The sequence below is a fragment of the Crocuta crocuta genome, unplaced genomic scaffold, assembly GCF_008692635.1.
Source record: "Crocuta crocuta isolate KB4526 unplaced genomic scaffold, BGI_CrCroc_1.0 scaffold54, whole genome shotgun sequence".
Lineage (NCBI taxonomy): Eukaryota > Metazoa > Chordata > Mammalia > Carnivora > Hyaenidae > Crocuta > Crocuta crocuta.
In genome coordinates this window covers 4,972,505-4,993,797 of record NW_027530356.1, presented here as the reverse complement: position 1 = coordinate 4,993,797, position 21,293 = coordinate 4,972,505, and the positions used below count along the sequence as shown (strand labels likewise).

At 40.3% G+C, this 21,293-nt stretch overlaps 2 protein-coding genes across 2 annotated transcripts in view; one reads left to right on the top strand and one right to left on the bottom strand.

Moving 5' to 3' along the window:
• Positions 1-6,204, top strand: part of IGSF10 (immunoglobulin superfamily member 10) — a 57,561-nt gene extending 51,357 nt beyond the window's left edge. Inside the window, exons 5-6 of the mRNA XM_077765861.1 lie at positions 89-989; positions 4,296-6,204. Coding sequence (XP_077621987.1) covers positions 89-989; positions 4,296-6,204 — 2,810 coding nt within the window. The remainder of the gene's footprint in view (positions 1-88; positions 990-4,295) is intronic.
• A 126-nt stretch (positions 6,205-6,330) lies between these two features.
• The window catches only part of MED12L (mediator complex subunit 12L), a 325,934-nt gene continuing 310,971 nt past the window's right edge, over positions 6,331-21,293 (bottom strand). The window contains exons 43-45 of the mRNA XM_077765916.1: positions 19,777-19,863; positions 12,504-12,585; positions 6,331-9,966 (exon numbers count right to left, since the gene is read on the bottom strand). Coding sequence (XP_077622042.1) covers positions 9,914-9,966; positions 12,504-12,585; positions 19,777-19,863 — 222 coding nt within the window. The 3' untranslated portion in view covers positions 6,331-9,913. The remainder of the gene's footprint in view (positions 9,967-12,503; positions 12,586-19,776; positions 19,864-21,293) is intronic.

Below are 21,293 nucleotides of genomic sequence, written 5' to 3'. Positions count from 1 at the left end.
AAAGCTTTCCTCTTGAGACTTGCCCTTGAAGAATTTGTTTTCTATTTAAACTTTGATGACCTCTGACTATAAATTTTTTTCTTATCAGGATTTGATATAGCTAAAAGCAACCAGAATAGCAGATTCCAGGTGCTACCTAATGGCACCCTGTCCATACGGAGCGTGGGCATTCAGGACCGTGGACAGTACCTGTGCACAGCATCTAATCCGCTTGGCACGGATCGCCTTCACATCACCTTGTCCGTGGTTTCCTATCCCCCCAGGATCCTGGATAGGCGTATGAAAGAGATCACAGTTCATTCCGGAAACAGTGTGGAATTAAAGTGCAGAGCTGACGGTAGACCAAGTCCTACAATCTCCTGGATTCTCGCAAACCAAACAGTGGTTTCAGGATCATCTAAGGGGAGTAGACAGGTCCTAGTGACATCTGATGGAACGCTGGTCATCCACAATCTCAGCATTTATGACAGAGGCTTTTACAAATGCATGGCCACCAACTCAGCTGGCCAGGATTCACTGCTGGTCAAAATACAAGTCATTGCGGCCCCACCAGTTATTCTAGAGCAAAAGAGGCAAGTCATTAGAGGGACTTGGGGTGAAAGTTTGAAATTGCCCTGTACTGCCAAAGGAACTCCTCAGCCCAGTGTTCACTGGGTCCTCTCTGATGGCACTGAAGTGAAACCACTGCAGTTTATAAATTCCAAGTTGTTACTATTTTCAAATGGGACTCTGTACCTAAGAAAAGTTGCCTCTTCAGACAGGGGCACTTATGAATGCATTGCTACCAGCTCCACTGGCTCTGAAAGAAGAGTGGTAATTCTGACAGTGGAAGAGCGAGAAACCATCCCCAGGATAGAATTTGCATCCCAAAAGTGGACTGAGGTGAATTTTGGGGACAAATTACTATTGAACTGCTCAGCCATTGGGGAGCCCAAACCCAGAATAATCTGGAGGCTACCATCCAAAGCTGTTGTCGACCAGTGGCACAGGTAAACCATACCTTTGTGTGGAGATGATCTTCTGTACAGTTTCTGAAATGGAAACAGTGATACAGTGAAGCCAGCAGCAGATATAGAGAGCTAATAGATTGTGCACGTAAAAGTAACTCTTACTGAAGAGACCTAATCCTTTTGAGGTTAATATATAAAAATCAAGCTTCTTACATGTTTAAGGGCCAGCTATTCAGTTCGTATGGTTTACATAGTTAAAAGCCAATTAACAACCTTATTTGCTCTCATACTTGTGACAGCTTTAAAACGGTAACTATGTAAAAGTATTTGTAACTTCTCTCTCCAAAAAGAGGATTTTGTAATGCAGTCAAGGTTCTGTGTAATCTTGAATAGTTTCTACTACCCATGCAGAAACCACAATGCAAGAAGTATAGAAGGCATTACACTCATGCTGTGAGTAACAGCTAAAGTTCAAAATTTAGGTTGTTAAGGAAAGGGTCTGAAACACTTACTTGATGTTAACTCAGTTTTGGAAAAATGGAAATCTTTTATCCAGAGGCATGAAAAGATCTAAGGAACATCTTAAAAAATTAACCGAAAAGGAAGCCAGGAGAGCGTTCTGAAACAGGAGTAGTACCTCAAAAAAATTCTTGACCAGGTATCCATCTCCTTGAGATGTAAATAAGTAAGGAAATTAAGTAGGTTGTTTTGGGGGAAGTATTTACGGACCATAGATTGTTCATATTCTCGAAGAGGCAATGGAGTGCATGAAGATCACAGATGTTACCATGGGCCCATCAGAGATACTGGTAATTTTCTTCTAATGAAATTCAACTTGCTTGCTAACTAAACACCTCAATTACTATTTTGCAACTCATATCAAAAAGGCAAGAATAGTCTTTACTTAGATGCTTTAGATATATCAACTGAAACAAAAGGGGCAATTTATTGCAAGAAGAAAAATAAAGTCCTTACTGTTTGTGCTGCTTAGCTTCTTAAACTTTAGATTCTAAAAATGAGAAAACTTTTATCATAGCTGTGCTTATCTGCATCTACTCCACCATGACCAAAATAAGCAAAAAAACTTTCACTTTCTTAGGGCTTACCTGTCACCTGAACCAAAAAGCCTTTTCTGGGTTCTCAAAAATGGTCTGATTCAGACCACTACCAGTCTATCTTCAGTCCTTTCAACATATGTGACTTGTTTCAGCACAGAATGGTATTCTCTTCTTCAGAACCTCACTCCTAGTGACTTAAGAGCTTGTTACAAGAGCAGAGTGCCTGGTCTCACCCCAGACTTGCTGAATCAGATTCTGCACTTAATTTATTTTTTTTATTTAAAAAAAAATTTAATGTTTATTTTCGAGGGACAGAGAGACAGAGTGTGAGCAGGGGAGGGGCAGAGAGATAGGGAGACACAGAATCCGAAGCAGGCTCCAGGCTCTGAGCTGTCTGCACAAAGCCCGATACGGGGCTTGAATCCACAAACTGTGAGATCATGACCTGAGCCAAAGTTGGACGCTTAACCGACTGAGCCACCCACGCACCCCCAGAATCTCCACTTTAAAAAGATACCCAAATCAATCACATGCTCAATAAAGTCTAAGAAGCATTGCTTTAGAAAGACACTTGCCTATAAATTAATCTTCATAAAGAATTCCATTTCTTTTACAACAGGGACCACTTCTACTTTCAAAAGTAAATTCTCTCTCTTAAAAGTACTAGTTTACAAAATGAAAACTCTATCGTCTCTTCTTCTACATTACAACCTCCAGAGGCATCCAGACTTGGGGGTGGGACAAGGTCACTCTATCCAAATCCATGGTTTTCAAAGGATGCAGTCCTCCGCCCAGTAGCATTATGCGTTGCCTGAGAACTTGGCGAATCAGAAACCGAGTCTGTGTTTTACCAAGCTATCTGTGTTCTTAAAAGAATTCCAGGTGATTTTAGTGCCTGCTAAAGTTTGAGACTGGTTCTCAAACTGTGTAGCTTCTAAGAGTTACCGCCACCTGGGACGTTTGTTACTCAGTGGGTTCCCAGATCCCTGGCCAGATCTAGTGAATCAGAACCTCTGAAAAGTGAAGCCAGGAAATGCAGGTGATGAGATAACGGTTTTTGAGAGCCAAGATTGAGAGCACTATTCTCAGACTTGGCTGCATGAGAATCATTGGAAAACTAAGAATCCTGATGCCTAGGTCACACTGCACACCAATTAAGTCAAATTCTGGGAGGTGGGACCCATTTCATATTCCATAAATGGTTTTCATATGCACCCAAGTTTAAGAATCAGTGCTTTTATAAAGCATTAGATAAGAATATCGGGTGGTAGTGTAGCATCATGAAAAAGATAGGAATTTGAGAACCAGCCCTGTGACCTGAGGCAAGTTACTAAGGCTCTCTAAATATCAGTATTTTCAGTTGTATAGCGGGGAACTACTTAAAGATTTAAAAAGAACAGTACCTTTAGTAATTTACCACAACAGTGTCCATACTTCTTAGCTGGAGAATGAAGTGACTTGGGCTGTTGGAAAGGCTGTCCAAGTTTTCCTCTCGTTTCACTTGACTGCTTCGCACATTGCCAAAAAAACTAGAAGAAAAGCATGTATACATGTTCTCTGAAGGGTGATCTCAATCCCCCTTTTAGCACCAATTCAATTTCCATGAAGCTTTTTGAAAAGCTAGATTTGGTTTTATCAGGAAACATGTGCCATCTGGTGGTTCACTGTGGTAATGGCAGGCTGTGTGATGAAATCAGGGAGAAAAATGGTGTACACGCCACAGTTGGACAAAATGCAGAGACCACTTTTCAGCTGCCCGCAAAGGACAGATTCAACAGTAGGCTTCAAATGAGTTACACTGACATGATATTTTCTCTCTTCATAATGAGGCAGAACTTATTTCATAACCAAATAACTAATTGTTTTGTTAATCTTTTAAAAAAAAAATAGAATCTGGTATCTTTCCTAAGTATGCATGAAAGTTCTTTACCAACAGTTGGAAGTATCATCTGATATGTAAAAATCATTTGATATGACGGTCATGTTTCTAAGGCAGCCAACATTGCCAGCATTCTTAGCACTGTAGTTCTAAAATCACCATTGTAAAGGAGATTCATTTTAAGTCCCTCTGAGAAATACTCCTTTTCACACTAAATTGTATCTGCTCAGTGAGATAATTTTATCTTTCAGGAAATGGCTTAGAAGACAGTCAGTAAGCTAGTACTGATTTTGATTTCATTGTAACAGTTTAAGAAAATGTCCATATAGCTAATCCTATGTAAATAAGGACAGCTCCTTTACCCCTTGCTAATAGCTGCACACTCAACTCCATCTCTTCTCTTCTTAGAATGGGCAGCCGCATCCATGTCTATCCAAATGGATCCTTGTTTATTGGCTCAATAACAGAGAGAGATGGTGGTGACTACTTATGCGTGGCCAGAAACAAAATGGGAGATGATCTGATACTGATGCATGTGAGCCTACGACTGAAACCGGCTAAAATTTATCACAAGCAACATTTTAAAAAGCAGGTATTTCATGGGAAAGATTTCCAAGTTGATTGTGAGGCTTCTGGCTCACCAGTGCCTGAGATATCTTGGAGTTTGCCTGACGGAACGATGATTAACAATGCAATGCAAGCCGATGACAGTGGTCGCAGGACCAGGCGGTATACCCTTTTTGACAATGGAACCTTATACTTCAACAAAGTTGGGATAGCGGAGGAAGGAGATTATACTTGCTATGCCCAGAACACTCTAGGGAAGGATGAAATGAAGGTCCACCTAACAGTAATAACAGCTGTGCCACGCATCAGGCAGGGTCACAAGAATAACATGAGAGTCAAGGCTGGAGACACGGCAGTCCTTGACTGTGAGGTCGTTGGTGAACCCAAACCAAAAGTATTTTGGTTGCTGCCTTCCCATGATATGATTTCATTCTCTAAGGATCGGTACACACTTCACGCCAACGGGTCTTTATCCATCAACCAAGTGAAGCTGCTCGATTCCGGAGAGTATGAGTGTGTGGCCCGAAATCCCAGTGGGGATGACACCAAGGTGTACAAACTCGATGTTGTTTCCAAACCTCCACTGATCAACGGTCTGTATACAAACAAAACGGTCATAAAAGCCACAGCCGTGAGGCATTCCAAAAAACACTTTGACTGCAGAGCCGAAGGAACACCGTCTCCTCAAATCACGTGGATCATGCCGGACAATATTTTCCTCACAGCCCCATACTATGGAAGCAGAATCACAGTCCATAAAAATGGAACCTTGGAAATTAGGAACGTGAGGTTCTCCGATTCAGCAGATTTCATCTGTGTGGCGCGGAACGAAGGAGGAGAGAGTGTGCTGGTGGTGCAGTTAGAAGTATCAGAAATGCTAAGACGGCCCACATTCAGAAGCCCATATAATGAAAAAATAGTCGCCCAGCTTGGAAAGTCGACAGCATTAAATTGCTCTGTGGATGGAAACCCACCACCAGAAATCATCTGGATTTTACCAAATGGTACAAGATTTCCCAACGAACCTCGCATTTCTCAGTATCTGATAGCAAGCAATGGCTCTTTTATCATTTCTAAAACAACTCGGGATGATGCAGGAAAATATCGGTGTGCAGCAAGAAATAAAGTTGGCTATATTGAAAAATTAATTGTATTAGAAATTGGCCAGAAGCCAGTTATCCTTACCTATGCACCAGGAACAGTTTACTGTATCAGTGGAGAATCTCTGTCACTGCACTGTGTGTCTGACGGAAGCCCGAAGCCAAATATCAAGTGGACTATACCAAGTGGTTATGTAATAGATAGGCCTCAAATTAGTGGAAAATACATATTGCACGAAAACGGCACCTTAGTCATCAAAGAAGCAACGGCTTATGACAGAGGAAACTATATTTGTAAGGCTCAAAATAGTGTCGGCCAGGCGCTGATTACTGTTCCGGTAATGGTTGTAGCCTACCCACCCCGAATTACAAATCGCCCACCCAGGAGCATTCTCACAAGGACAGGAGCTGCTGTTCAGCTCCTCTGTGTGGCCCTCGGAGTCCCCAAGCCAGAAATCACATGGGAGATGCCTGACCACTCCTTGCTCTCAACGGCAAATAAAGGGAGGACTCGAGGAATTGAGCCTTTTTACCCCCGAGGTACACTCATCATTCAGAATCCCCAAACCTCAGATTCTGGGATCTACAAATGCACAGCAAGGAATTCACTGGGTAGTGATTATGCAACAACTTACATTCAGGTAATCTGAAATGAGTTAAAATTGAACAAAGTCAACATCTGGGCAGAGTTTATTTTTTGGAAGAAGTTTAATCAAAGGCAGCCATAGGCATGTAAATGAATGAGTACATTTACAATATTAAATTCATAATGGACATGCAAAAAAAAAAAAAGACTTGTAAATAAATGCAATATGACGGATAGTGATTTTGTTAATTGATCTCCAAACAAACTTTTAACTTAAGGCACTTTTATTTTGCCAACAAATAACAATGAACATTAAGGTAAAACTGTCCACCATAAAATAAACGGCTAATGTATCTGAATTCTTCATTAAAGAATGGATGTTTCCTCTTACTACCAGGTGCCTGATGCCCATCTTCTATCAATGTTACAAGCATGGCACTAAGAACAGAGACCGTGGAAAAAACTATTTGCCTTCTTAAGGTCAACTCATCATTTTGATGTGTAGCTATTTTGTGGCTGGTTTATAAATATTTTAGTAAAACCTGGAGAAAATAAGCACTAACTGTTGTGAATATGGTTCTCTATTGTGTACACTGAAACCTTTCATTGATGGGGAATACAAAAATGTTTTCATAACTGCATTTAAAATAAAGGCAGCCTCCATTTTCCACAAGTAAAAAGCAACTTAACACCTACATACCATAAAATGTGAAAAGGGGGGTTGATTAACCCTTCATTGAAATGAACTCATTAAAAAGCCTTCAAAAATACAATGAAAGTTCTTTATCAGTTCAAAATCTAAATCAGGCATCCTTGGTTTGGAGCTCTTTATAAGGAAAATATTCTGAGGAGGAACCATTACTTTAAGGAGTGAGTGATAACCCTTTATGGGAAAGGAAAATGGAAAAATCTTGATCTAATACATAAATACATATAATGATAATGAAGTTTCATTGTACTTAAAATTAGATCACACCTACATAAAAATTATGTTGTTTTGTAATTCAATGTGAATTGACTTGGGACAGGACATTATGATTCATCTTTAATTTTAGAGACTGGGATTTTCCACTGTAATTTACTCAGCATCTACTCAAATATTGGCCTATTGTTTTAAGTGGAAAAAAAGGAAATGCCATAGGTCTTGCTCAGATCTCTCGGCACACAAAACCAAGAGCTATATTAGCGCCTGCTGGTTACTTGACTGTATTTTCATCACACCAACTTTCAGCTGGCCCCACGTAAAAGCAGGCCTGATTGCTACTAGCTCTGAGATTAGTACCCTGTGGCCACAGGAGGTCAAAGGATACTCATTCCCACCGTGATCTCCTCTACATTAGGCCAAGAGGAGTAAATAAAATGACAAACGTCATTACCAGGTTCTGGCAAAAGATAGGGCTTTCCCTTGTGGTTTTAATGCAAATTAATGCATCTACTAAAAAAGAAACCTCCTAGGATATAGGATTAAGTGGGAGGAAATATGCTAAGACTAGATTAAATATTCCAGTTGCTCTCTTTATAATGCACAGGGGTAAACCAGTCCTAGGTTTTTCCTCAACTTTCCAAAGAATCTGAATTATACCATGACTTAGCTTTGTCACCTGCAAAGAAAAGGACACAACAAGAAAAAAGGTATACCCCACAGCTTTCATGTGCAAAATGGTTATTAATAAATTAATTTCACTAACTTATGCAAACTATAAAGTGCATACAAATGCTATGCAATTATAACACTCATTCTTGAAACAATATTACTGCTGTTTGCGATACTGAACTATAAAAATATATGGTTCAAACTGAAAATTGGCATTTACAATACCAGTAATTCCTGAAAAGGAACTCAGGACGGAACATGACTCACTCACTAGGCACAACATTCACATTTCGGTTGTTTTGCCAAGGCAGTCATTATATGGATATATTACTTTGAAGAAAAATAACTTGATGAACTCTAAGTATGATTCTGTAGAGGAAACAAACAAAAAACCCCACAAAATCCCCAAAACTTGATATACAAAACCAGTTGAAATGTAAAGATCTGTCTTCTGAAAGCAGATAGAATATGTTAATTTAGTGAAAAGAATGGTCTTTAATGTTTTGGCAAAGTCTTGTCCAGCCCAGAGTAAACATGAAATGAGCAGGCTGGAGGGAATTATTTCACAGTGTACAAAGCAGTTCACATGGGTGCTGCCACAGCAAAGTAAGCGGACATGTATTTGAGGTCGTTTGCATGAGTCAAACTTTGCAATGAGTAACTCACCTAGGAAGATATAAATTATTTATATAATGATCTGCAAAAGAAATGCTCTAAAGTTGTACTAGCTACATTTTAAAAAAGTAGTTCTACGTGGTTTGCTCATTATAGACAAATCTATTCACAGTATGCTCAACTACATTACATGTAAAACCATATGGCAAAAGAAAATGAACTAACACAAAACATGGGAAAATATCCCCCACATGTTTTAAAATGCCCTGCAATTTTCACATTCAAAATTTTATGCATCTAAATCTAAAAAAATATTATATGGAATACTCTTAAGTTACACAAACCGATAATAATTTACTGTATTTTTTACTCTAATAGGAGCAAATTACCACATACTTGAACAAAGTTAAAATAGTTACTATTTCTTTATAATAAATTTGATGTATAATTTACTTGTGCTTTTTGCACCAATTTATAAATACAGTATATGCAATACACAACCAAGACTGACACCAACATTAATAATTAAATTCAAAATAGCAAATACTTACCATACAAAATAAACAGCAAATACACCTTTATGAAAACCAGAGCCATCTGGACTTGGGGGCCAGATTCTCTGGAAACCACATCAAGTTTGAGCACTGTGGAATCTCAGGCCAGCTGTAAGATCGTTTGTTCTCAAGTTGGTGTAAGGTTCAGGAGAACCAAGAGTCCTTTTTGCCAAATCTGACAATAAATAATTGGAACAATTCCACTGTGGTTCGTTCAGGCCTTTAGAATTTTACATGTTGTACCTTCACAAAGACTCTGGTCAATGATCTTGTCACTGAAAACAAACTCGAGTACAGCTACTTCTAACAGGCTTCCAACGGATCATAGGGTGGCTCTCAAAGAAGCCTGGGTTTAAGTTCTTGATCTAAGAAATTTGAGTACTAAGCAACAATCTGATTCAGCACCTTTTGACCACAACAAAAGCAAAGAAAAATCCTACATAAATAAGAACGAAGTTTATAAAGTGCTTGTGAAATTACAAACATTTCAAATTAGAGCAATGCAGATAGATGTCCATTTCACCATCAAGGGTGAAAGCAGAAGAAATGGATTACTCTCTTGTCAAGATCTGACATGCCTTTCAAATCAGTAGTTTGGTCCAGCAGTTTGGGGAAAAAAACCCAAAAAACCAAAACACCAACCCCCCCCCCAAAACACCATCATTAATGAATACATAAATATATTAAACCACCATAATTCATTCTTTCTAAGATATTAAAAAAAAAAAGCACCAATTTCAAAAGATCTGCTACCACGCTCTTCCTGGGATAGGACCACATGATCCACATTTTTATACCTACTTTAAAGTTGAATGTAACAAAAAAACCCCCAAACCACACCTCTTCCTTTTCTCTGTTTAAATGCCTCTATATGAAATGTAGCACAAAACAGGAAAACTTCAAAGAAAGAAAAGAACATAGGGACATTTCTAAAGATGCCTGATGCATTAAATTTGATTTTCTGTTTTTCAGTGCCAACACAAAACTTTAGGTCTTGTCCTCTTCCAGATTCAGAAGTGTGATGGATGCCCATAGGGAGTTACTCCTTGCTGTGGCTGGTTACCTAATGAAAAAAATAAATTCAGGTAAAACGGCGGATGTAAAATTATACCACAGACAGATGCTACCCTCTTGTCACTGTTCTCAGTGCCAGCCTCTAAAAGGGGAACGGACTGGCCAGGAGTGCACGCGAGCCCAGAGACCTGAATGGTAAGGTGGAACTACAACAGAATTCATTCCACGGAGGCACGGGCTCTACAACAGAGTCCTCCACCTGCCGGCACAAAGCCGTGGGGCAGTAACTGGCCCATCTAAAGTTTCTGTCTCTGAACTAAGAGACAACCCAATACTAACATACAGAAGGGCTCTAAGTATTATAAAATGTTGAAAGTTCCCAAAAGTTGAATACTCACATTATAATAAGTGAGAGAAAAGTGGTGTGAAATGGGATAATCTTGTGCAAATGGCCACAAACACATAAAAGTATGCAAAGGTGTATGCATGTGTGTGTTGATTCAAGTATGCTTATCTGTACATGTGTGCATACACACACAGAAAAAATAACAGTAGGGACAAAGAAATTACAGAGACATAGAAATAGCTACTGCTGGGGCGCCTGGGTGGTTCAGTCGATTAAGTGTCCCACTTTTGATTTTGGCCCAGGTCATGATCTCATGGTTCATGAGTCTAAGCCATGCATCAGGCTCTGTGCTGATGGTATGGAGCCTGCTTGAGATTTCCTCCCTCACCCTCTCTCTCTGACCCTTCAGCCTCCTCTCAAATAAACAAATAAATAAACAAGAAAGAAAGAAAGAGAAGAGAAAGAATAAGGAAGGAAGGGAGGGAGGAAAGAGAGAAAGAGAGAGAGAAAGAAAGAAAGAAAAAGAGAGAGAGAGAGAGAGAGAGAGAGAGAGAAATAGCTACTGCGTCCATAACTCTGGTGGGACTATTCAAATCCAGAGGCTCCATTCACATGGGTTAGGATACAAAAGGAGCCATCTGGAGCTGTACAGTTGTAGAGCTAAAAAATGGCTCAGCACAGTGGCCATTATTCAACAAAGGAGGCTGGCATAACTGCTAACATGAGGGAGCAGAGTGTACTGTGGGTAAGAGGTAGGCTGGAAGGAAACAAATCTGAATTCAAGTCCCAGCTCTGCCCCTTACTTTTAGCTAAATAACTTAGGCCAATGAGTGCATCTCCCTCATCTCTAATATAGGGATAGTAATACCTCAACTCATGGGGTGGTTTTTAAGAATTAAGTGAATTAATATATGTAAAGTCACAATGCCTGGGCCGCAAAAAAGGGACCCATAAATGACAGATTAAAGAGAAAACAAAAACTTGCATTTTGTGAGTTCTGGGAAACAGGAAATAGGAGTAGATACACCCCCAAAATAGGTGCTACTACATAAAAATCACAGGCACTTATTTCTAAAGAGTAGGGAAAAAAAACTAAAATATAAGCATGTTGTCTCTGCCTGAAAACTATACTCTCTCTTTAGCCAAGTGAGAGTAGGAACTCTTGAATACAACAATAAAATTTCAACGACACATTTGTTTAATAGACCCCACCTATTACACAGTAGCTGGAAAAGACGACTGATTTAAACAATTTAAAAAATTAAATGAGGCTAAAAGAGGCAAATATTTTTAAAGGGGGGAAAAACCGGGTATTTAAGAGGGGCACTCCCTCCACTAGGAAATCAGCTCAGACAGCAACCAGGCAGAAAATTAAAACCCAAAACCAAATTGCCCCTCAGTTCACTCTCCTCCTGTCAACAGCCTCCAAGAGTCACACAGCTAGCTGCCTTTAGGACTAGCTGGCCTTTAATCTGTCCTGAAAAGGACACAATGCAAGACCCAGAAAGAAATCGCCAGTCCAGATAGAGCTGTCACCGGAATTTAGACTTAACTTCCAGGCCAATATTCTTTGCATCACAGGGGGCTGGCTCCCATTTCTAAAAATATTTGCCATCCTGTGATGGCAACACACGGGTGGTCCAATTCATGGGAGCGCACCGCTGGCATCTGGATGAGGTGTGGTGAAGTGGGTTGTTGGGACTGCCGAGAGAGGCAGCGCAATTAAACAAACAAAATTCACACCAGCAAAGCAGGCAGGGGTTTCTCCTCCCTCTTATCAGGAGGGACAGGATGGTGGAGTGGCAAGAACTGTCACAGCCCTAGTGCTGGCCCTCCTCCAGGTCAGACTTTGGGAGGCCACCACAACTCCTTCATCAGCACACTTGAAGGCATGGGCCAAGTTGTTCTCTGAATCTTCCGGCTTGATAAAAAGGGTGAGGGTGCCTGCCGCCCCACATGTGTCTCCCGAATGCAAAGAAGCATTTCCAGGTTCAGATGGAAGTGAGAGAAAAACATCTTCTCTGAACTCAAAAANGGGGGGGGGGGAGGGTGTTGGGAGGGGAAGCATCAAAACCAGACTGAACCCAAAGAAGACACACCACCACCAGCCTGGACTAAAATGAAGATGATAACGGTACCGAAGGAAGACAGTGCAGGTTCTGAGGAGCCACCACTCATGTTTTGCCTGCTTGTTGTTAATCTCCTGGAAGCCATCTATTCTGTGACGCAGGGGTACTTACTAGAAAGCTGCTTCTGGAGCTGCCGCACCAGGGCGGCCGTCTGTTGCTGCTGCTGGGTCTGCTGCAAGCCTTGCCTGGGAAACTGTAATTGCAACAGAAGACGGGAGATAAATCAGCCTGTGGTGCCCGTCACAGACAAGAAAAAAGACTAACTCCCGGGGCCGATCTGTAACATGCCTTCAGCACTTTGAATATCCAAGTGCCATGCCCAGTGGGAATATATTACTTTTTATCTACACCCTGATGTACACCTAGTGAACATCTCAAGTGCCCAATCCATTCAAAATCCCACTCTCTAGATGGTTACCTAGCATTTATTTGAAGAGGCTTGATGAAGGAGTCTACCCCAGGGGTGGCCCAGGAGGTCACATATCCTTGTCATCTTACCCCTCACCAGTTCACTAGTTACTATTATGATCTATTACCTTATATAACAAAACCTATTATGCTACTGTGTAGTGAGAAATGATCTAGACATTGTAGGTATATATTAGCCCATTTAAGGCTAATGAGGTAATACCTATCCTCACTCACTTATCAAAAGTCCTTGCATTTATGATTTACTATGACACACTGGTAATATACAGACCAACCATGGCCCAGGACAGTACTACATAAATCACTCAATATCTGCAGCAAAACACACAACTAGTCCTATCAGGCAGGATAAACGAGAAGACATTCCTGTCGGGTTAGGTCAGCATTTACGACCAAATAGGTTCAGGTCAACTTTTGCTGTTCTGTGACTCAAGGCCACTCTGATACTAATTTTAACTTGCTTTCACCTGTCTGTGAATGTCAGCAGGCAAGAGACCCGACTTACCATCTCTCTGGGCCCTGGAGCACCCTCCACCAGGGAAAGAGAGAGTGCACCTGCTCCCACAGAAACCTCACTGGTGACCATTTCAAATGTAGTCACTGAGCTCTGCAAAAAACCAGCTAAGGAACATAATGCCATCAGGGGAAATGTAAAGAGTCACCTTCCTAGGCTCTTCCCCATTCTTCCTGAATTAGAGTTTCTGGGGCAAATGTGCTAGATATTTGCATTTGCAAATCATTCCCCTAAGTGGTCTGACGCTTGGCTAGATTTCAGAGCCATCCCTGTAGTGGGAACAGGAAATGTTAATTTACCCAAACAGATCAATACATAGATCAACTGGAGTTTCCTAGAGGTTCTGAAATTCACAGTCTGTGTATGTTTAACTTTTCCTGCTTAAATCTGATAAAAAGCAAGGGGTTTTCTAGACTGTATCTGTACGGGAGATGATCATGGTTTTTCCTCATAGGTGCCTCCATAGATGTTAATCCCTCCTCCTAGAAACCCTTCCGTCCCCCTTCATTCTACCCTATTTGCTCCTAAAAATCTGCTTGTCCTTCACAGATCAGCTCAATTGCTCACCTGCTCCCTTAGGAATTTGAAGAGCGAATCACTGCTCTTGCATCCCTAGTACTGTGGAGATGCCTTTATTATCATATGTGATGTAATGGGACAATGGCTGCTCTCCCTAGTACTCCGGATTTTGCTCTTCCTGGGGGCAGCGCACCCAGGCGGCAACCGAAAGACAAAGCACAGAGCTTAACAATGTCGTTCAGGTATAGCCAACTAGCCAAGAGGACAGAGCGACTCTCCACTAAACACACCCTCTGCTGAACTCAAAAAAAATAATTTAAAATTTTATTATGACGTATTCTGGCTAATCCCTAAATCCCTATTTTGACAACACATGCTTATTCAAGAATATTTAATGTTCCTGCGCAATCACTCCTAAGGCCAAGTGCATATCTATCTAGTAATTTATACTTAAATAAACGTCATTCAATCATTTTTGTCTCAGAAAAGCTGGCTTCTTGAGATGTGTCTTTGCAGCAGCAGCAGACACCGATGGGTCATCAGGAGCAGCAGGGCTGAAGAATGAGTGCGGGGCCTTTCTACCACCTCGCAGCTGGCTAAGACGTCCTATCTTCTCAATTGTTTTCCTTTCCTCAGGGATAACAAACAGATGGGGCTTTTTCCCCTTCATTGCCACGACATTCAACAAACAAGTCAACAACAGTTAACCAAATCCAGGCACATGTTTGGGTTGTAGGAACACCAAAGGGAGTAAAGCCCAGGGTCTGCCTCCTGAGAGCTGCATCCCCAAACCCGCGACCACGATAGCAGTGAGCAACAAAGCACCAAGCCAGCATTTATTTGAAACCTGCACTTGCCCACTGAGCGTCCAGACGGTTTTAGCGCCCTCTGCCGGAAGGAATCCAACCTTTCATCAGTACCAGTCCCAGCACAAGGCCGACAACGCCGTGTGGGCCCCTCCACTGAGTGCCTGGACAGAAGTACACATGCTCACGTGCTGCCCTTGGCCAGGTAACCCACTCAGAAAGGACCAGCAGCAACAGACTTCAAAGAATCAGGCATGCATTTATATACCGTTTAATAACTTGCATGCAGCCATTTTTAAAGAATCTGTAAAGGGGCGCCTGGGTGGTTCAGTCGGTTAAGCGTCCAACTTCAGCTCAGGTCATGATCTCATGGTTCATGGGTTCGAGCCCCGCGTCGGGCTCTATACTGACAGCTCAGAGCCTGGAGCCTGTTTCGGATTCTGTGTCTCCCTCTCACTCTGATCCTCCCCTGTTCACGCTCTCTCTCTCTCAGAAATAAATAAAAAACATTATAAAAAAAAAAAAGAACCTGTACATAGTTTTTTAGTGGGGAAAAAAATCAAATACATCTGTTCTGTTACCAGAAATCTCACACACGTTTTCCCTAGCTCTCATCTAGAAACTACTCCTCTTTTCCCTTCAAAAAGGGTGGAAAAAAAAGAAAAAAGAAAAAAAGGAAAAAAACCAAATTCATGCAGAGAAAGGTAACATGGCTCAATAAGTTTCTCTGACCTAATTTTTTCCATCTGAAAAGGAAAATATTATCTGGCTGATTTAGAATTCTAGAGGCATCTGCCTCAGTGTCTCTGAATGGAACATATGCATTTTTAAAGACTATATGACAATTTCACACATGATCTTTGGCTACAAACTAATGCAATTGTTTAAGTAACTGCTGCTGCCATTAAGCATATTTTTTAATAAGGCGTTGTATTCAATATGACACTGACACAAGGATCAATTAATTTTAAAAGCCAACTTTTCAAAGCTTTCAATTAGCATGTTTTCCAGGTCACCCAACTAGCGCACTCTGAGTTTAAGATGAAAAGAAATGACACAGAAGGATGATGTAAAATTTACTTTCTTAAAAGCTAAAAGCAGCTTTAAAGAAAAGATCACAGCCTGTTAACATAGTAAGCCAAGACTTAATTTAATCATCATGACTCAAAAACTTATTAAAGCTATTTTTCAAGTCAAGAACAATAATTTAGGTCAAAACTAGAGAAGACAAATATAATCATCCAATGAGGGTGTTCAGGTGGTCTTCCTTCACCAAACACACCAAACACAGTCAGCAAATGACTTCAGCAAGCAGATAACAACACAGGCATGGATGGGAAGCTGATGCCACATTTAATTTGTAAGCACAGGCCTTTCTAATACTTCCTCTTTTCACAAAGAAGCTGTTTCCTAATGATCCTAATGATGCCTTTTGAAAGAGTACCAATTTCTGTTCTAAGTTAGTTTTGACTCCTAGGTTCACTTTTTCTAGCAGTGACCAACCTGCCTATGTGGGTATTAACAGTCACTGTGCTGCATGTCCGCGCTGCTGCTACTGTCAGCCAGGGGACAGTCAGAGAGCAGTCACAAACTCCTACGGCCTTCTCAGGTCTGCCGCTCTCAACCTGCCCATCAAGGCTTGCCGAGCTTCTCACCACCTCCTGACCTGTTACGGGCTGAATCATGTGGTCCTGAAAAGCTTTGCTGGCACCGTAACCCTCAGGACCTCAGAATGTGACCTTATTTGGAGACCACCAGCAAACCACCAGAAGCTAGGGGGAGACGCCTGGAGCAGATTTCTCCCTCGTGGCCCAGAGAAGGAACCACCGGTGCGGACACCCTGATCTTGGCCTCCCAGCGTCCAGGACTGTGAGAGAACCCACTTCTGTTGGTTAAGCCCCCCAGGCTGTGGTGCTTTGTTTCATGAGCCCTCGTCGACAAACAGCTTCTCTAGTACTTCTGCTTCTGACACACCATGCCACTGCTCAATGGCGTCCTAGAGGTCTACACTGGCTGGGGGCAGGCACTTCATTACTGTGCTCATAACCTCTGGCCCAGCACCAGCCTCTACCATCCACGACGAATAAGCACTAGCCGAACTGCCCTGTGAATGTCACCAGTCAGCAGCAGGGCCAAGTCACAGAGAGGGTGGTGGTTGGCTACCGGTACCACTTCTCTTCTGAGAATGCATGAATCAGAACTATGAATGAGTCAGAGCTGGCTTCTCTTCAACAGCCAGCTTACTGCCTGGCCTCCAGCAAAGGAACAACGTAAAATTTTAAGAAATACAATTTTTTTCTTAATACTGTTGAGGCTTTGTGCTATTGCTGTTCTGAAGATATATAATTAGAGATAACTTTATTCCTGTGCTTCCATTTCACTTATTGTGTGAAAACCAAAAAGAAAAAAAAGAGTAATAGAATATATATCAAAATATTCCTAGCAGCATTCCTTTTGAAATTGGAAACAATGTCAATGTTTGGCAGTAGGTGGGGTGTTAAGCAAGTAATACTGGAAGAATATAGCTGACTGACTTCACAGCAATATAAAATCACAAACATGTAGACTATGTTAATAAACTTAAAAGCATAAGTATACTGAAAAAAAATTACAATAATGTAAAACTCCAAGTTCGTTGCCTATCCCTTTAAAACTTCTAATTCTGAAGTCTGTAACTCTACGTGATATTTTAAATTTCTTAGCCTATCCTGACTTATGACATATACAGTATTTCTGCATGTGTACAAATAATTGCTGTCTAGATTAGAATATAGTGCTCTAAATATAAGACAGTGTGCTTCCAAGAGAGCTTTTAAAAAAGACTTCAGCTCAAAAGAAAAAAAAAAAAGGCTGTAAAAAGCTTGCTGTGGATTTAACTATCCATGAAGACTGTTATGATAAAGTTTTTTTGTTTCTCTGGAATTACTTCACTAGAACACAGTGGCCATGTTTTGACTAATCTGCTCAATCCCTAGGATGTATTTATCTTAAGCTAGTGAGTGAAATATAACCTACTACATGAAAAACTTCAATGCTGTCTCCTTAGAGGTCGAAATTGAATAAATTTGAAATGTATTCTTTACACATAATAAATTTATTAAATATTTATGGAACTATTAGATGAGTAGAAAAGATATTAAATTCCCTTTTAGTATCTGATAGCTTTAATTCTAGTGGAACATGGGGATAAAGTCTCTTCTCAACTCTGTAAAAGCTGGTCCTCTGCTTTAAATTATAATTAGGAAGTTTTAAGACAATTTCCACTCAGCCCTATAAATTTAACTTTGTGACAGAATCAAAAAAAATTTTTTTACCCTACCCAAAATAATCATTACATTTCAGGCACTTGATATCAATATCCATTTATATTTATATAACACAATTCTCTAAGAATAAAAAAAGTTATGCATTTAATTTTATATAGTTCCTACGTGCTACATTATACACCAACTAAAACAGTGTTTAATAATAGGTGGATGAAAGGCCAAAAAGAAAGGGTAATAAATATGTTGTTATCTGCTTAATTGTAGGTGTCCATCTGACTCAAGCTTTTTGTCGAAATTATGAAGTATTTTATAAGGACATGTGACCACAAATTAAAGCAATATTTTTGAAAAGTAAATCTCACAGTCTTAGGATGACAGTTGTGCATCTGTGTGATTAAATACATGTATTTTAAATATGTGGAAAAAATACAGAGATTAAATATAAATAAATTTAAATATATAGATTTAATATAAGATTTTATTATTTGTGAGCTGTATATTGCATATATGTTTATTTACATATATAGGAATCCAATGATAAAACAACTAAAAACGGGCACTATCATACTGTTATATATTCAAAAGGCACAGAAGCAGCTCCACACTTAAATGTTTGCTTCTCTGGTACACTAGGTACTATGCAATCATTTCCTTATTAGCAATGACTAGCCACAGAAGTTTTAATTCTTAAATTAATGGGTTCCTTATAATTGTCAATTAAGTGTTCACTTCTGAATATGCATGAAATCTCTGAAAAGCTCTATTATAGTTAACTTTCCCAGTTCTTTACAGCAGCCTCTGTGGCTCATGTGAGCATTAGAGCATAAGAAGTCTTTGTTTTAAATTATAAAGAAATAAAGGTTAAAATTTTGCCAGGTAAACATCAAATATCCCAAACACTCAACATGATATAACTTGTAGATGTTATCATTTATTTCTTGGTGTTCAGTCAAAATATGATCAGAATGTTTTGTTGTATTTAGAAACATAAGATAGGGCTACTTTAAGCTTTTTTACTGTCTGATACAGGAAGATACCCGGTAGAGAGTGAATTGTTATAGTGGCAAATGCAATTTAATGGCTACCCTATGTAACTGCGGAATACTGGGTGAAGTAGGAGAAGACTTTAAACTTTCCCCAGTAGCTGCAGATTTTAAAATCAAAGTGTCAAATGTTAGGCTTCGTATCTAAACATTTTTTTAAGCTTATTTAATTTTTTTGAGGAAGATAGAGAATGGGGGAGGGACAAAAGGCAGGGGAGAGACTTCCAAGCAGGCTCCATGCTGTCAGTGTAGAGCCTGACGCAGGGTTCAAATTCATGAACTGTAAGATCATGACCGGAGCTGAAACCAAGAGCCAGACGCTTAACCACCTGAGCCACCCAGAAAACACAGATGCTATGCAATGAACATTCCAAATCTGACTTGCAAAACTAAAGAAGTGAATTATGAGATTAGGTATTACATGAAAATCTTAGAGAAAGTACCAGGCTGAAATCAAAGTTTATTTATATTAAAGATAATACTTTAGAAAGTAAGATAACCTTGTAATAGATATAGCAAATTATCATCTTAATATTGTTAGAAAAAAATTGTTGACTCAACATAAATATTTTAGTCCATGGAAAAGTCTGAAAAAATTTGAAAAGGAAAAACGGTGTAACTTACTGATCCCTGAATATTACCTGTACTTTTCTGGGAAAACAAACATACTATTATGATAAAGTTCCGGGGAACATTTTTAGGGTTTATTTAGGCTACTTCAATTCTTACCAGTCTTATGGGACAGAAAAAATGCAACCTGCCTGGAAAGAAAACCCCACATATTTGGTTCCACACACTAGGCCTCACCAAAGGCTGCTGGGGCTGCATCGCTTGGAGACCGAGGGTCTGACTCTGGGGCTGCGGAGGCTGCTGGGGCTGGAGGGGCTGCTGCATCTGGAAAGAAACACAAAGAATTATACACTTACACAGAGGGGTTAATATATTCCAATCTCTTCCCTCTCTCATATACCTTTTATCTAATTATCTTGTTGCAACAAAAATGATATACACCTGCCTCCTGAAACTTTGTCTTAACAAACATTGTTCAGTTTTAAGGGCAAGACCTAAATCTGCTCTCTCTATAGCCTTCTTGGAGGAGTATAACCCCAAGGATCTTTTCTTTTGGTAGAGACACGCTGCCCTCTGCTGCCCAAGGACATCCTGCACACGTACTGTTTTGACGCCTTTCAGGTCATCTGCCTTGCACATACTTATCCTATCTTAATACCAGCAGGTTAGACAAGGACTAGTCAGTAATTATCTCTTTAGTCCCTATGACATCTGGACAAATTCTTGTAGTTTTTTTAAAAAGGAAAATGTAGACCTCTCAAAGAAAGGAAGACAGGAAGAGGAGGGGAAAGAAGAGTAATTCTTAGAGATTACAAATTTTTTTGGTTGGGAAGTGCCTGGGTGGCTTAGTGGGTTAAGTGATTTTGGCTTGGGTCATGATCTTGCAACTTGGGAGTTCAAGCCAGGCTTCGGGCACTGCACTGCAGCACAGAACCTGCTTGGGATTCTCTTACCCTCTCTCTGCTTCTCCCCTGCTCTCACTCTCTCTTAAAATAAATAAACACACTTAAAAAGGTTTTTTTTTTTTTTTTTTTTTTNAGTTTTTTTTTTTTTTTTTTTTTTGAGAGAGAGAGAGAGAGAGAGAGAGAGAGAGAGAGAGAGAGCAAGTGAACAAGGGGCAGAGAGAGAGACACGGCCAGATAGAATCCTTCAAGGGGCAGAGAGAGGGAAAGAGGCAAAGGAAGGGAGGAAGGGGAGAGAGGGAAGGGAGGAGGGAGAAGAGAGGAGGAAAAGAGAGAGAGAGAGAGAGAGAGACACGTGGGGCTCATCCCAAGTGGGGCACAAGGTCACCCAATGTGAACTGGAACTCATGAACTCTAAGATCACGACCTGAGCCAAAGTCAGATGCTTTTAACCGAATGAGCCACCCAGGCATCCAGGAAAAAAAAAATTTTTAAAGGAATGTGTATATGTGAGACATTCTGGCATAAATTACTAGCATAAAGACAAATTGTGTCAGTGACCAAGTTGGCTTAAATAAATAGCTCTTGGAAAACATTTCCAAGTAAGTCACAGAAGAAACACAGACTCCACATCCCCTCCGTGGGACACAGAGGAGAGGAAAATATTAATAGGTGGTTTGTCTCAGTGCCCTTCAAAGTTTCCTCCAGCCAGGCACTTCATCTTGATGACAATACTGCTGGACTTCTTTTGATCCTCTGCATTTCCAACTTGGTGGACATACTATTCTCCAAATTATCTTTAGGGTGAGGTAATAAACATCTATTACTAGAGGGTATTTCCCACTACGTGCC